This window comes from Muntiacus reevesi, chromosome 3, assembly GCF_963930625.1.
Source record: "Muntiacus reevesi chromosome 3, mMunRee1.1, whole genome shotgun sequence".
In the NCBI taxonomy this organism is placed as follows: Eukaryota; Metazoa; Chordata; class Mammalia; order Artiodactyla; family Cervidae; genus Muntiacus; species Muntiacus reevesi.
The window spans coordinates 201,846,827-201,861,381 of NC_089251.1; the positions used below are offsets into that span (position 1 = coordinate 201,846,827).

The 14,555-nt window shown below is 44.0% G+C and overlaps 1 protein-coding gene across 1 annotated transcript in view; it reads right to left on the reverse strand.

Annotated features, from left to right (window-relative positions):
• Positions 1-14,555, reverse strand: part of CFAP221 (cilia and flagella associated protein 221) — a 118,339-nt gene that overhangs the window by 32,993 nt on the left and 70,791 nt on the right. The window contains exons 15-17 of the mRNA XM_065927815.1: positions 12,276-12,381; positions 6,576-6,700; positions 4,360-4,440 (exon numbers count right to left, since the gene is read on the reverse strand). Of these exons, the coding sequence (XP_065783887.1) occupies positions 4,360-4,440; positions 6,576-6,700; positions 12,276-12,381 (312 nt within the window). The remainder of the gene's footprint in view (positions 1-4,359; positions 4,441-6,575; positions 6,701-12,275; positions 12,382-14,555) is intronic.

Consider the following 14,555-nt stretch of genomic DNA (forward strand, 5'->3'; position numbering starts at 1 on the left):
CATGGACAGAGGAGCCTGGTGAGCTATAGTCCATGGGATCACAAGAGTCAGACGACTTATCGACTAGACCACCACTACCATAAGGGAGGAGTCTTACAAAGAATATAAGTATATACATGTGTGTAACTGAATAACTGTGCAGTACACTTGAAACTAATAAGATATTGTAAATCAATTACACTTAAATTAAAAAAAGAGAAAAATAAATATGCATATTTTAAAAAACAAAAGTGGTCATACAACTCAACAAAAACTGACTTTTGTTCACTTATGTCTTTTCTTCAGATTTCTAACATATGCATTTCAGGTATGTATGTGATGGTCAGTTGCTAAGTTGTGTCTGACTCTTTGCGACCCCATGGACTGCAGCACACCAGGCTTCCCTATCCTTCACTAGCTTCCAGTATTTACTCAAATTCATGGCCATTGAGTTAATGATTCTATTTAAACATTTCATCCTCAGTCATCCTCTTCTCCTCCTGCCTTCAATATTTCCCAGCATCAGGGTCTTTTCCAGTGAGTCAGGTCTTCCCATCAGGTGGCCAAAGAACTGGAGCTTCAGCTTCAGCATCAGTCCTCCCAATGAACATTCAGGGTTGATTTCCTTCAGGATCGACTGGTCTGACCTCCTTGCTGTCCAAGGGACTCTCCAGAGTCTTCTCTAGCACCATAGTTGAAAGGCATCAATGTTTTGGCACTCAGTCTTCTTTATGGTCCAACTCTCACTTCCGTACGTGATTACTGGAAAAGTAACAGCTTTGACTATATGCACCTTTGTCGGCAAAACGATGTCTCTGATTTTTTTTTTTTTTTTTTTTACGTCTCTGATTTTTAACACACTGTCTAGGTTTGTCATGGCTTTTTTTTTGAGAAGCAAGAATCTTTTAATTTCATGGCTGCAGTCACTGCCTGCAGTGATTTTAGAGGCCAAGAAAAAAAAGTTCGTCACTGTCTCCATTACCCCCCAGTCTATTTGCCATTAAGTGATGGCACCAGATGCTGTGGTCTTCGTTTTTTGAATGTTGAGTTTTAAGCCAGTTTTTTCCACTCTCCTCTTTCACCTTCATCAAGAGGCTCTTTAGCTCCTCTTCACTTTCTGCCATTAGAGTGGTATCACCCACATATCCAAGGTTGTTGATGTTTCCCCCGCCTATCTTGATTCCAGCTTGTAACTCATCCAGCCCGGCACTTCTCATGATGTGCTCAGAAAACAGGGTTAAACACCCTGTTAAACAAACACGGTGACAGCAGACAGCCCTGTCAAACTCCTTTCTCAATCAGGTGCTCCATACAGGATTCTAACTGTTGCTTTTTGACCCGCATGCAATTTCTCAGGAGACAGGTAAGCTCTTTAAGAGCTTTCCATGGTTTGTTATGATCCACACAGTCAAAGACTTTAGTGTGGTCGATGAAATGGAGGTAGATATTTTTTTGGCATTTCCTTGCTTTCTTTAGGATCCAGTGAATGTTGACAATTTGATCTCTGGCTCCTCTGCCTTTTCTAAACCCAGCCTGTAACATCTGGAAGTTCTCATTTTACGTACTGCTGAAGTTGAGCCTGAAGGATTTTGAGCATAACCTTACTAGCATGCAAAATGAGCACAATTGTACAGTAGTTTGAACATTCTTTGGCATTGTCCTTTTTGGGATTGGGATGAAAACTGACCTTTTTCAGTGCTGTGGACACTGCTGAGTTTTCCAAATTTGTTGGCATATTGAGTGCAGCACTTTAAGAGCATCATTATTAAGAATTTGAAATAGCTCAGCTGGAATTCCATCACCTCAGTTAGCTTTGTTTGTAGTAACGCTTCCTAAGGCCCATTTGACTTCACACTTCAGGATGTCTAGCTCTAGGTGAGTAACCATACCCTTGTGATGATCCAGGTCATTAAGACATTTTTTTTGCACAGTTCTTCTGTATATTCTTGCCACCTCTTCTTAATATCTTCTGCTTCTGTTAATTCCTTGCCATTTCTGTCCTTTATTGTGCCCATCTTTGCTTGAACTCTTTCCTTGATATCTCCAATTTTCCTGAAGAGATCTCTAGTCTTTCCCATGCTATAGTTTTCCTGTTTCTTTGCATTGTTCACTTAGGAAGGCTTTCTTATCTCTCCTTGCTATTCTCTGGAACTCTGCATTCAGTTGGGTATATCTTTCTTTTCTCCCTTGCTTTTTCACTTTTCTTTTCTTAGCTATTTGTAAAGCCTCCTCAGACAACCATTTTGCCTTCTTGCATTTCTTTTTCTTTGGGATGGCTTTGGTCACTGCCTCCAGTACAATGTTATCAACCTCTGTCCATAGTTCTTTAGGCATTCTGTCTACCACCTCTAATCAATTTAAAACTATTCATTACTTCCACTGTGTAATCATAAGGGATTTAAGTTATACTGGTATAACTAGTGGTCTAGTGGTTTCTCCTGCTTTCTTCAACTTAAGCGTGTGAATTTTGCAATAAGGAGTTTATGATCTGAGCCACAGTCAGCTCCAGGTCTTTTTCTGCTGACTGTATAAAGCTGCCCCATCATCCACTGAAAAGAATATAATCATTCTGAATTCAGTATTGACCATCTGGTGATGTCCTTGTGTAGAGTCATCTCTTGTGCTATTGGAAAAGGGTGCTTGCAATGACCAGTGTGTTCTCTTGACAAAGCGCTGTTAGCCTTTGCCCTGCTTCATTTTGTACTCCAAGGCCAAACTTGCCTGTTACTCCAGGTATCTCTTGATTTCCTACTTTGGCATTCCTACCTCCAGGATGAAAGGGACGTCTGTTTTTGGTGTTAGTTCTAGTTTATTTTTTGGGCTCCAAAATCACTGCAGATGATGACTGCAGCCATGAAATCAAAAGACACCTACTCCTTGGAAGGAAAGTTATGACCAACCTAGACAGCATATTAAAAAGCAGAGACATCACTTTGCCAACAAAGGTCCGTCTAGTCAAGGCTATGGTTTTTCCAGTGATCATGTATGGATGTGAGTTGGACTGTGAAGAAAGCTGAGTGCCGAAGAATAGATGTTTTTGAGCTGTGGTGTTGGAGAAGACTCTTAAGAGTCCCTTGGACTGCAAGGAGATCGAACCAGTCCATCCTAAAGGAGATCATCAGTCCTGGGTGTTCATTGGAAGGACTGATGCTGAAGCTGAAACTCCAATACTTTGGCCACCTAATGCGAAGAGTTGACTCGTTGGAAAAGACCCTGATGCTGGGAGGGATTGGGGGCAGGAGGAGAAGGGGATGACAGAGGATGAGATGGCTGGATGGCATCACCGACTCGGTGGATAAGAGTTTGAGTAAACTCCAGGAGTTGGTGATGGACAGGGAGGCCTGGCGTGCTGAGATTCATGGGGTCGCAAAGAGTCGGACATGACTGAGCGACTGAACTAAATTGAACTGAACTAGAAGGTCTTGTAGGTCTCCATAGAACCATTCAACTTCAGCTTGTTTGGCATCAGTGGTTGGGGCAAAGATTTGGATTACTGTGATACTGAATGGTTTCCCTTGGAAATGAACTGAGATCATTCTGTCATTTTTGAGATCACACCCAAGTACCACATTTTGGACTCTTTTGTTGAATCTGAGGATTACTCCATTTCTTCTAAGGGATTCTTGCCCACAGGAACAGATATAATGGTCATCTGAGCTAAATTCACCCATTCCCGTCCATTTTAGTTCACTAATTCCTAAGATGTCAATGTTCACTCTTGCCACCTCCTGCTTGACCACGTCCAATTAATTTACTTTGATTCATGGACCTAACATTCCAGGTTCCTAGGCAATATTGTTCTTTACAGCTTTGGACTTTACTTTCACCACCAGACACATCCACAACAGAGCATTGATTCTGCTTTGGCCCAGTCATTTCGTCCTTTCTGTAGCCACTAGTGACTGCCCTCCACTCTTCCCCAGTAGCATATCAGACATCCTTCAAGCCTGGGGGGCTGACCTTCCGGTGTCACATCGTTGTCCCTTTTCATGCTGTTCATGGGGTTCTTGCAGCAAGAATGCTGGTGTGGTTGGCCATTTCCTCCTCCAGTGGACCACATTTTGTCAGAGCTCTCCACTATGACCCATTCATCTTGGGTGGGCCAGCATGGCATGGCTCAGAGCTTCACTGAGTTCAGGTTTGCATACTATATGGTATATCCACAGAGTAAAGATTCTGGTTTCCACAAACCACATCAGGAAAAGAGAATCTGTTACACCTCACACATCACATAAGATAACAGCAGGGAAATAAACACTGTATGTTATCTGTTATAATCTGTAATAGAACAAAACTAATGAATTAGAGCAATTCAGAGTCAAGAACATTTTGTTTAGGACATAAGAAAGCCAATTAATGAAACCACATGACAGGTCTGACCTGCAGACTGAAGAAGGAATGGGGCTGCTTGACTTGAATTTCTGAAGATTTAATTGGGACAGGTCCAAGGCCACCAGGAGCCTAAAATGTGAAAATTCAAAAAGGTGACACATGATCAACATTGAGCAAAGGCAGCTATACTGTTTCTCTACATTTTGAACATTAAGTGAACAGCTCTTCCCTCTAAATAACTCTTCCTGCAACCAAGGCTGATGCCTGACTACAGCTGACACTTGACATGCAGGGAATGGAGGCAGTGTGGCCACTGCCCACCCCCACACCCTTGTCTCTCTGGGTGTGTCTTTTATTTTCCCCTGTTGTGGAGGCTGCACTTGCTGCCCAGAATCCCCTTCAGGCCTGAAGGAGTGAGTCCTGAGTCCTATTGACAGAAACAACCCTCAGGGGTCAGCCCTCAGGGGTAGCTGTGGCTGAAGCACGCTATCTCACTCAAGGCCATGTGCTCATTGGGGCAGCTGCCTCCAAAGACAGGCTGAAGCAAAGGTACAAAGGCGGTCCTCGCCCTGTCCCAGGCCCAGAGTCCCTTGTGACGTCAGCAAGGACTTCATCCAAGGACTGTAGCCTTATTTCTCCTCTGCCCATTCCATTCCCTTCCCTTCCAAGGATGCTAATCCCCAAAGCACCACCTAATACATGTCCTGCAGGTGGATGTGCAGCATCACCCACAGAACCCAGAGCAGTGTCCAGCCTGTGACAGGTACTCAATAAATACTACATCTCACCTAATCTAAGACACTGTCGTTAAACTGGTATGATGCAGTGTAAATATGACACCAATAATTATAAGGCATTTCCCAATTTCAGAGATGCTATATTTAAAAAACTGTTCTTAGAATAGATGAAATACCGTATGTATGGAATGAATTACAAAAATCTTTATGAACAGGGATGCCAAGCATTCTGTTTTTCATCAACCCTGAGCATCAGAGAAGTTGCTATAGACCTAACTCAAGTACAAAATGAAATAAAGCTTTGAATTATTAAAAAAAAAATAGGCTCCACAGCACAGTGATAATCTCTTTTCACCCCTAACACCCTCTCCACCCATTAATTATTGACTGTCAGATAATTCTTATTGCCTGAAAATCACAGATTTATCATTTTCTAGAAACTAAATAGGGCATCCCAGGTGGCACTAGTGATAAAGAACCCATCTGCCAATGCAGGAGACATAAGAGACAAGGGTTCGATCCCTGGGTCAGGAAGATCCCCTGGAGAAGGGCATGGCAACCCACTCCAGTGTTCTTTCCTGGAGAATCCCGTGGAGTGAGAAGCCTGGTAGGCTGCAGTCCATGGGGTCGCAGAGAGTCAGACACGACTGAAGTGACTTAGCATGCACGTGTGCAGGAACCGAATATTCTGACCTTTAAAGTCATTGAATTTTCTAATCCAGAAAACACATGGAATTTCTAAAGTCAGTCCTGTACCTCTTGATGAGGTTGACCTGCAATGCTTAACCCACTTTACAGGATGTGTGTGGCAACTTCATTCTTTGAAACTAAAAAACTGTTTTGTTTGTGCCCTTTCACCATTGATTTAAACACTTTTTAAAATTGCTACATCTGTGAACTTGAGGAACTCAGGCAGCATTTTATTACAGGCTCTGTGCCCCTGTGTCTCAGTTTCCTTCTCAGCTGCAAGAAAATAAACCTACCTATTAAATTTGAAGATTAATTAATTTGATAGAACTTGAGAAAGTCCCGCCTGCCACGTGGTATAGCCACCACCTGAATTACAATGCACCATGTGATAAACTGTCAAACTTCTTGCCACGAGGGAAGGAGGGATGGACTTGTGAGTCTGAGGTTGGACTGTTAGACGCTGGGGCCACCCACCCCCAACCTCTGCAGTTTCCACACAGCAGGGGGCTTGGCTGAGCTGGGCCTGCCTCCCAGGTCCTGGCCAGGTCCTCTTGGTCCTCTGTTTGCTATTCAGCCCTCAGACCCCATTTCCCGGCAGTCCGGGGGGCTCAGTGGTCTCCAGTTCGGGCAGATCCAGCTCTGCACAGGTGTCTCCGGGGCCAGGGAGGTGGCAGCAGGTGCTTCCTGGTTTCCCATTTATCACAATCACCTGGGCACAGGTCTCCCTCTCCCTCCTGGGAGGAGGCAGAGGGACAGAGACCAGGTGGGGCTCCCCTCGGCACCGGCCTGTCGCCCCCTGACTGCGCCCAGCCCCACCTGCGGCCTCCATGCACCCACCAGTTCGTTGGAGTCCTGGGGAGGGCTGTAGGACGGAAAGGCGAAGGGCAGAACTTCCTGCGGAGACACAGAGAACTGGCCAGCGTCCTTGCTGACTCGCCCCAGCTGGTATTTGGATCTCTTGTCTGCGGGTGAAAACAGAAAGCACTTCTGGAGAGTCTCAAGGCGCCTTTGTGAAACCACCATCTTTTTAGCTGTGTATTTGCTACGTACCAGTTACTGGGGCCTGGCCGCAGGCCATTTAAAAAACAACATGCACGTGCGTACCTATGTATGTGTGTAGTCTTGTTCCTAGTTTCTCATTTGTTCTTTGCCTCAACTCCTTTAATTTTAAAAAAAATTGTATTTTTACTTCCAAAACACCATAATTTTTTTTTTAATACTACTGTTGGTATTTATTTAATGGGTTACTTTGCATTCTGAGGCTATTTTACATAGAACTTCTTAATATGTATATTTTATTGAAGTATAATTGACTTACATTTCAGGTGCATAGCAAGGTGATTCAGTTATACAAATGCACACATATTATCTTTGAGATTATTTTCCATTATAGGTTATTACAAGATATTGACTAGTTCCCTGTGCTATATAGTAAACCTTTGTTGCTTGTTGCATATCTATTTTTTTTTTCATTTATTTTTTTTAGTTGGAGGCTAATTTGTTTACAATATTGTAGTGGTTTCTGCCATACATTGACATGAATCAGCCATGTGTTCCCCATCCTGATCCCCTCTCCCACCTCCCTCCTGATCCCATCCCATCCCTCTGAGTCTTCCCAGTGCACCAGCCCTGAGCACTTGTCTCATGCATCCAACCTGGGCTGGTGATCTGTTTCACCCTTGATAGTATACTTGTTTCAATGCTATTCTCTCGGATCATCCCACCCTCGCCTTCTCCCACAGAGTCCAAAAGTCTGTTCTATACATCTGTGTCTCTTCTTCTGTCCTGCATATAGGGTTATCGTTACCATCTTTTAAAATTCCATATATTGCATATCTATTTTTAAAAAATTAGAAATCTAGCATTCTATTTACACTAAGTCAAACAACTGGAATCAAAATGTCAAAAAATTTTAAGTTAGGCAAAAATTCATAAGATTTCTAAAATATATATTATACATACTATTATATATATGTATATAAAAACTTTTCTACTATTCTTGATAAAGGTTGAGAAAGAACATAAAAAAAAAGAAGTGATGGAGAAATTGGAACACATAAACTAAACGAAATGGGAGTGCTGAATATGAAACAGAAAAAGTGAAACAAACTAGATAAAAATTCATCATATAGGCCAGTTGTTTTTAAACATGGCTGCTCATTAGAAATGTATCTGGAGCTTTGGAGATCAAAAGCGATACCTAGGCATTTGTATTTTTCAAAAAATTCCAATACAATTTTAAAAAGTGATGACTGGTTTTTCTATTAAATGGTAGCTTTGGTGATATACAACTCTTATTTTTCTGTTGACTAATCATAATACAATGGCATTAAGTGAGTAATAGTTACATAATCATAATGGTAACAGATGTTTATCAGTTTTCACAATCAATAGCCAGACCAGAAATAAAAGATAAACAATTGCAAGCCGTAATGGGAACATGATTAACCTAACAATATAAAATACTTACACAAAGTATGGGGGGTCAAGCAGGGTGACGTGGTAAATAGAAGTGCATACATGCACATGTTTTCATATGCTCAGCCAGTCTATGTCTTTTGGTTGGTGAGTTTAATCTATTTACTTTGAAGGTAATTATGGATACATATGATCCTATTGCTGTTGTTCAGTCTCTCAGCTGTGTTCAACTTCTTGCAACCCCATGGACTATAGCACACCAGGCTCCCTGTCCTTCACCATCTCCCAAAGTTCGCTCAAACTCATGTCCACTGAGTTTAGACATGCCAAACTTGGAGATGCCATCCAACCCCATCTCGTCCTCTGTCGTTCCTGTATCCTCCTGCTCTCAATCTTTCCCAGCATCAGGGTCTTTTCCAATGAGTTAGCTCTTCACATCATGTGGCCAAAGTGCCAGAGCTTCAGCTTTAGCATCAGCCCTAAGGAATATTCAGGGTTGATTTCCTTCAGGATTGACTGGTTTGGTCTCCTTATGGTCCAAGGGACTCTGCAGAGTCTTCTCTAGCACCACAGTTTGAAGGCATCGGTTCTTCAGTGCTCAGCCTTCTTTATGGTCCAACTCTCCCATCTGTACATGACTAATGGAAAAAACCATAGCTTTGACTATGCGGACCATTGTAGGCAAAGCAATGTCTCTGCTTTTTAATATGCTGTCTAGGTTTGAAGGCAATGGCACCCCACTCCAGTGTTCTTGCCTGGAGAATCCCAGGAACAGGGGAGCCCGGTGGGCTGCGGTCTATGGGGTCGCACAGAGTCGGACATGACTGAGCGGCTTCACTTTCCTTTTCACTTTCATGCATTGGAGAAGGAAATGGCAGCCCACTCCAGTGTTCTTGCCTGGAGAATCCGAGGGATGGGGGAGCCTGGGGGGCTGCCGTCTATGGGGTCGCACAGGGTCGGACACTGAAGCGACGTAGCAGCAGCTGCAGCAGGTTTGTCATGGCTTTTCTTCCAAGGAGAAAGCGTCTTTCAATTTCATGGCAGCAGTCACCATTTGCAGTGATTTTGGAGCCCAAGAAAAGAAAGTCCATCACTGTTTCTAGTTGTTTCCCCATCTATTCGCCATGAAGTGATGGGACTGGATGCCATGATCTTCGTTTTTTGAATGTTGAGTTTTAGGCCAGTTTTTTACCTTCATCAAGAGGCCCTTTAATTCCTCTTTGCTTTCTGCCATAAGGGTGGTGTCATCTGCATAACTGAGGTTACTGATATTCCTCAACAGATAATGATCCTAGTACCATTTTCTTAATTGTTTGGGGTTTATTTCCTGTAGATCTTTTCCTTCTCTTGTGTTTCATGCCTAGAGAAGTTCTTTTAGCTTTTGTTGTAAAGCTGGTGTGGTGTTGCTGAATTCTCTTAACTTTTGCTTGTCTGGAAAGTTTTTGACTTCATCAAGACTGAAGGGAAGTTTTGCTGGGTAGAGCATTCTTGGTTGTAGAGTCTTCCCTTTTATCAGTTTAAGTATATCATGTCATTCCCTTCTGGCTCATAGAGTCTCTGTTGAGAAATCAGCTGATACCTGATGGGGGTTCCCTAGTGTGTATGTTATTTGTCCTTTTTCTGTTGTTACTTTTACTGTTTTGTCTTTAATTTCTGTCAGTCTGATTACTACGTATCTTTTTCCTCCTTGTCTGCATCCTGCCTGGAACTCTGTGCTTCCTGGACTTGGTCGACTATTTCCTTTCCTATGTTAGGGAACTTTTCAGCTATTATCTCTTCAAGTATTTTCTTGGGTCTTTTCTTTCTCTCTTCTCCCCTGTAATGTGAATGTTGGTGCATTTAATGTTTCCCCAGAGGTCTTTTAGACTGTCTTCATTTGTTTTCATTCTTTTTTCTCTGTTTTGCTCTGTGTCAGTGATTTCCACCATTCTGTCCTCCAGATCACTTATCTGTTCTTCTGTCTCAGTTATTCTGCCATTGATTCCTTCTAGCGTTCATCTCTGTTTATTTGTTCTTTAGTTCTTATAGGTCTTTGGTAAACATTTCTTGCATCTTCTCCATTCCGTTTCCCAAATCCTGGACCATCTTTACTATCATTATTCTGAATTCTTTTTCTGAAAGGTTGCTATCTCCATTTAGTTGTTTTTCTGGAGTTCTATTTTGTCCCTTCATCTGGGACATAACTCTCTGCTTTTTCATCTTGATTAACTTTCTATAAGGTGATTTTTGTTCCAGCTGCTACGGGATTGTGGTTCTTCTTGATTCTTCTGTCTTTCCTTTGATGAAGGAGGCTGAGAGGCTTCTGTAAGCTTCTTGATGGGAAGGAGAGGGCAGGAAAAGCCAGGTGTTGCTCTGGTGGGCAGGCCCTTGCTCAGTAAAACTTTAAAACTTTAATCCAACTAACAATCCCTCCCTATTAGTTGTTTGGCCTGAAGAAACCCAGTCCTGGGGTCTAGAGGCTCTTTTTTTGAAAGTGAAAGTGAAAGTCACTCAGTCTGTGATCCCACGGTCCATGGAACTCTTCAGGCAGAATACTAGAGTGGGTAGCCACTTCCTTCTCCAGAGGATCTTCCAGCCCAGGGGTTGAACCCAGGTCTCCTGCATTGCAGGCGGATTCTTCACCAGCTGAGCTACGTGGTAGGGTTAACAGTGAACTCCAGGAGGGTTTATGCCACGGGGGGCCTTCCCAGGCTGCTGCCAGTGTTCCCGCCCCGGTGGTGGGCCCCTGCCTCCCCACACCGCCACAGGAGGCCCTCCAACACCACAGGTGGTTACGGTTCAGTCTCCTGTGGGGCCACTGCTCCTCCCCTCCGGGTCTTGGTGTGTGCAAAATCTTGTTTGTCCGCTCCAAGACCGGAGTCTGTTTCCCGAAGTCCTGTGAAAGTCCTATAATCAAATCCCGCTGGCCTGCAAGGTCAGATTCCCAGGCTGGAAGCCTGACATGGGGTTCAGAACCTTCCTAAGAGAGAGAGAGCCTCTTTGGTATTATTTTTCTCCAGTCTGTGGGTTGCCCACCCAGCGGGTATGGAATTTGATTTTATTATGATTGTGCCCCTCCTACCATCTCGCTGCAGCTTCTTCTTTGTCTTTGGACACAGGTTATCTTTTTCTGGTGGGTTCCACTGTTCTCCTTTCAATGGTTGTTCAACAGCTAGTTGTGATTTTGGTGTTCTCCCAAAAGGGGATGAGCGCACGTCATTCTACTCTGCCATCTTGAATCAGAAGTTCCCCTAAAACTGTAATTCTTAATGAAAGCATCTCTGATGAATATTCTTTGTTCTTGTCAGCAAAGAAAAAGATTAGAGAAACATATAAAGTTATTTTACAGGTGTCCACATTTAAGTCACAGGTAAATTTTATGATGTTTTTTTAAAGAGTTTATTAGAAATGTCAGTATCAGAGATAAAATAATATAGGAGGAAAAAAGAATAATTAAAATGTAATAAAATGTGCTATGTTCACAGCAGCACCATTTACAACAGTTAAGACATGGATGCAACCTAAATGTCCATTGACATATGAATGGATAAAGAAAATATGGTGTATATATACATATATATATATATATAAAATAATGGAATATTACTCCACCCCAAAAAAGAATGAAATAATGCCATCTGCAGCAACATGAGTAGACTTGGAGATTATCACTAAGTAAGTCAGAAAGAGAAAGACAAATACCATATATATACTTATATGTTGAATTTAAAATATGACACATGAACTTATCTACAAAGCAGAAAGAGAAAAGACATGTGCTTGTCAAGCTGCAGTGGACCGTGCAGGTGTGGGGAGAGATGGAACGGGAGTTGGAGTTAGCAGAAGCAAACTGTGGTGTGCAGAATGGATCAACAACAAGTCCTAGTATATAGCACAGGGAACTATATTCACTATCTTGTGATAAACCACAATGGAAAACAGTTTTCTAAAAAATGTATATTTATGTGTAACAGAATCACTTTGCCGTACAGCAGAATTAACACACCGTTGGAAGTCAACTATACTTCAATAATTTAAAAAAATCCAGCATATGTGATTTATGAAAGCTAGCTTCATCACAGAGAAGCCCCCTGCTTTGGGCGTATGCGGATGAAACACGGCTGTTGGCAGCTGCCCTACCTTGCACTAGGGACTGTCTTTCCTGAGTGAACCTTTTCATGATGACGTCTTTCTGTATGTTACGGACGGCATTCAGCATAGTAAGCAAGCGGCGATGAACCAGGACCTGGAATTAGAAATAGTGATTTCACATTATTAATCAGTGTTCATTTTGGCATTCAATTCAGTTCACTTTCCACAACCGCAACCAGGAGCTGAGCCCGCCTGGGGATTCCCAGGAGGTTACAGGCTGCCTTAGACAAGGCTGCAGGTGCCAAGTCGGGGCAGTGCAGACCCGCCTGGATACAAAGACAGACCAGGCTGTTAGTGGGCCCCGACCCACCCGGTTTACGAGCTTCAGTTTTCTCAAATTTCCAGAGCGGAAAGAGTGACAAGTTCCAGGGTGAATCTGAGTCGTGACACGGCTGTTGTGTTGTTATCAGAATTGGAGGACAAGCTGGGTGGGGGGTTCTGGAGAAGCCGGGCGGTGGGCTGGGGCAATGCTGGCTGGACGCTCCCAGGCTCTGCGTCCAGAGCAGCCGCCGCGGGAGCTGTGCTCCCTGCACGTCGAGTCGGGGGCCTGCTCATGTCACAGATCACACTCCTTTCCGTCTGGGGACAGACTTTGTCATGGATGGAGGTTTATGACACAGCCACTCTGCAGAGAGTCCTGCTCAAGGAACCGCAGACATAGTGCGGAGAAATGGCTGCCTTGCCTACACAGAGCTAACGATCTGTGTGTGTGTCTGTACGGATAACAGGATGACAATAGACAAGATAAATACCATAAATAAAATAAGAAAGAGTGAACACATGAGGGCATGACTGAGGGGCCAGGGGTGGGGGTGTCTGGCCTCTTGTGAGGGATGTAAGGATGGCCTCTGCAAGGTTAAGTTTGATCTGAGACTTGAACAACGAAGAGACAGTGGCCCTGGAAATAAAGCTCTAAGCAGAGGAAGTAGCAGGTGCAAAGATCCTGACTCAGAAACAAAGGAGGCAAGCTTAAAGGACAGAGAGAAACCCAGTGTGGCCTTGTCATTGTGATAAAAGTTATGCATTTTATTCTAGTTTCAATGGGGGCTTTTGGAGGGTTTCCCTGGGGAGAGGTCCAGTCTTGTCCAGTCTTAGGGAGGCCTGAACTGAGGTGGTCCAGGTGAGAGATAATGGGGTGTGGCTGAGCCGTGGAGATGGCAGAGCCATGAGGCTGGGGACAGGTTTGCATATCTAAGTGATAGGACCTGCTGGGAAGTGTGCAGAAAAGACAGAAAGGCCACTCAAAGCCAGACACACAACTGCTGAGCCAGGAGGGCTGGTCCACAGCCAGCGGCTGGGGGTGGTGGGGGGAGTCCTGCTAGCAGGGAGCGTCTTGTGGCCATGTCTGTCCTCCACGGGCACAGAGCCACCTAGAGAGAGCCCTAGCAGGGACACGGGTTACAGGGCCTGGGAGCCCGGGGAGCAGGTCACTGATGCAGAGAGCTCTACTCTATCCACCAGGACTCGTTTCAGCCCAGGCTGCAAGCGCTGCCTGAAAGATATCCACAGTGTAAACCGTGGGAGGCTCTTCTGTGTGTTGACTCACTTAACTCTCCTGACGGCCCTGAGACAGCTCTCACTGGTGTCCTCAGAGGACAGAGCTCACGGAGCTTTTCCAAGACTGAGAAGCTCATGAGAAGTAGCACCAAGATGGGAATGGAAGCTGGTGCAGCCCCTGTGGAGAACAGTATGGCAATCCTCAAAAAACTATCAATAGAGGTACCATACGATCCAGCAATCCCACTCCTGGGCAGATATCTGGAGAAAACTCTAATTTGAAAAGACACATGACTCCCTGTGTTCACAGCAGCACCATTTGCAAGAGCTGAACAGAAGCAACCTAAGAGTCCTTAGAACGATGAATGGGTGAAGAAAATGTGGGACATATATACAATGGAACACTACTCAGCCATAAAAAGGAGTAAAATAATGCCATTTGCAGCAACACAGATGGACTTAGAGATTCTCACATGAAGGGAAGTAAGTCATACACGGAAAGGCAAATGCCGTATGACACCACTTACATGTGGAACCTGAAACATGACACAAATGAGCGTATCTATGAAACAGAAACAGGCTCAGACTCAGAGAGCAGGCTGGCAGTTGCCGAGGGTGGGGGGGTTGGGGGAGGGGCGGCTGGGAGTTTGGGATTAGCAGACGCAAACTATGACATACAGAATGGATAAACAACAAGGTCCTACTGAATAGTACAGGGAACTATATTCAATCGTCTGTGAAAAACCAAATGGAAAAGGACATGAGTGAGAA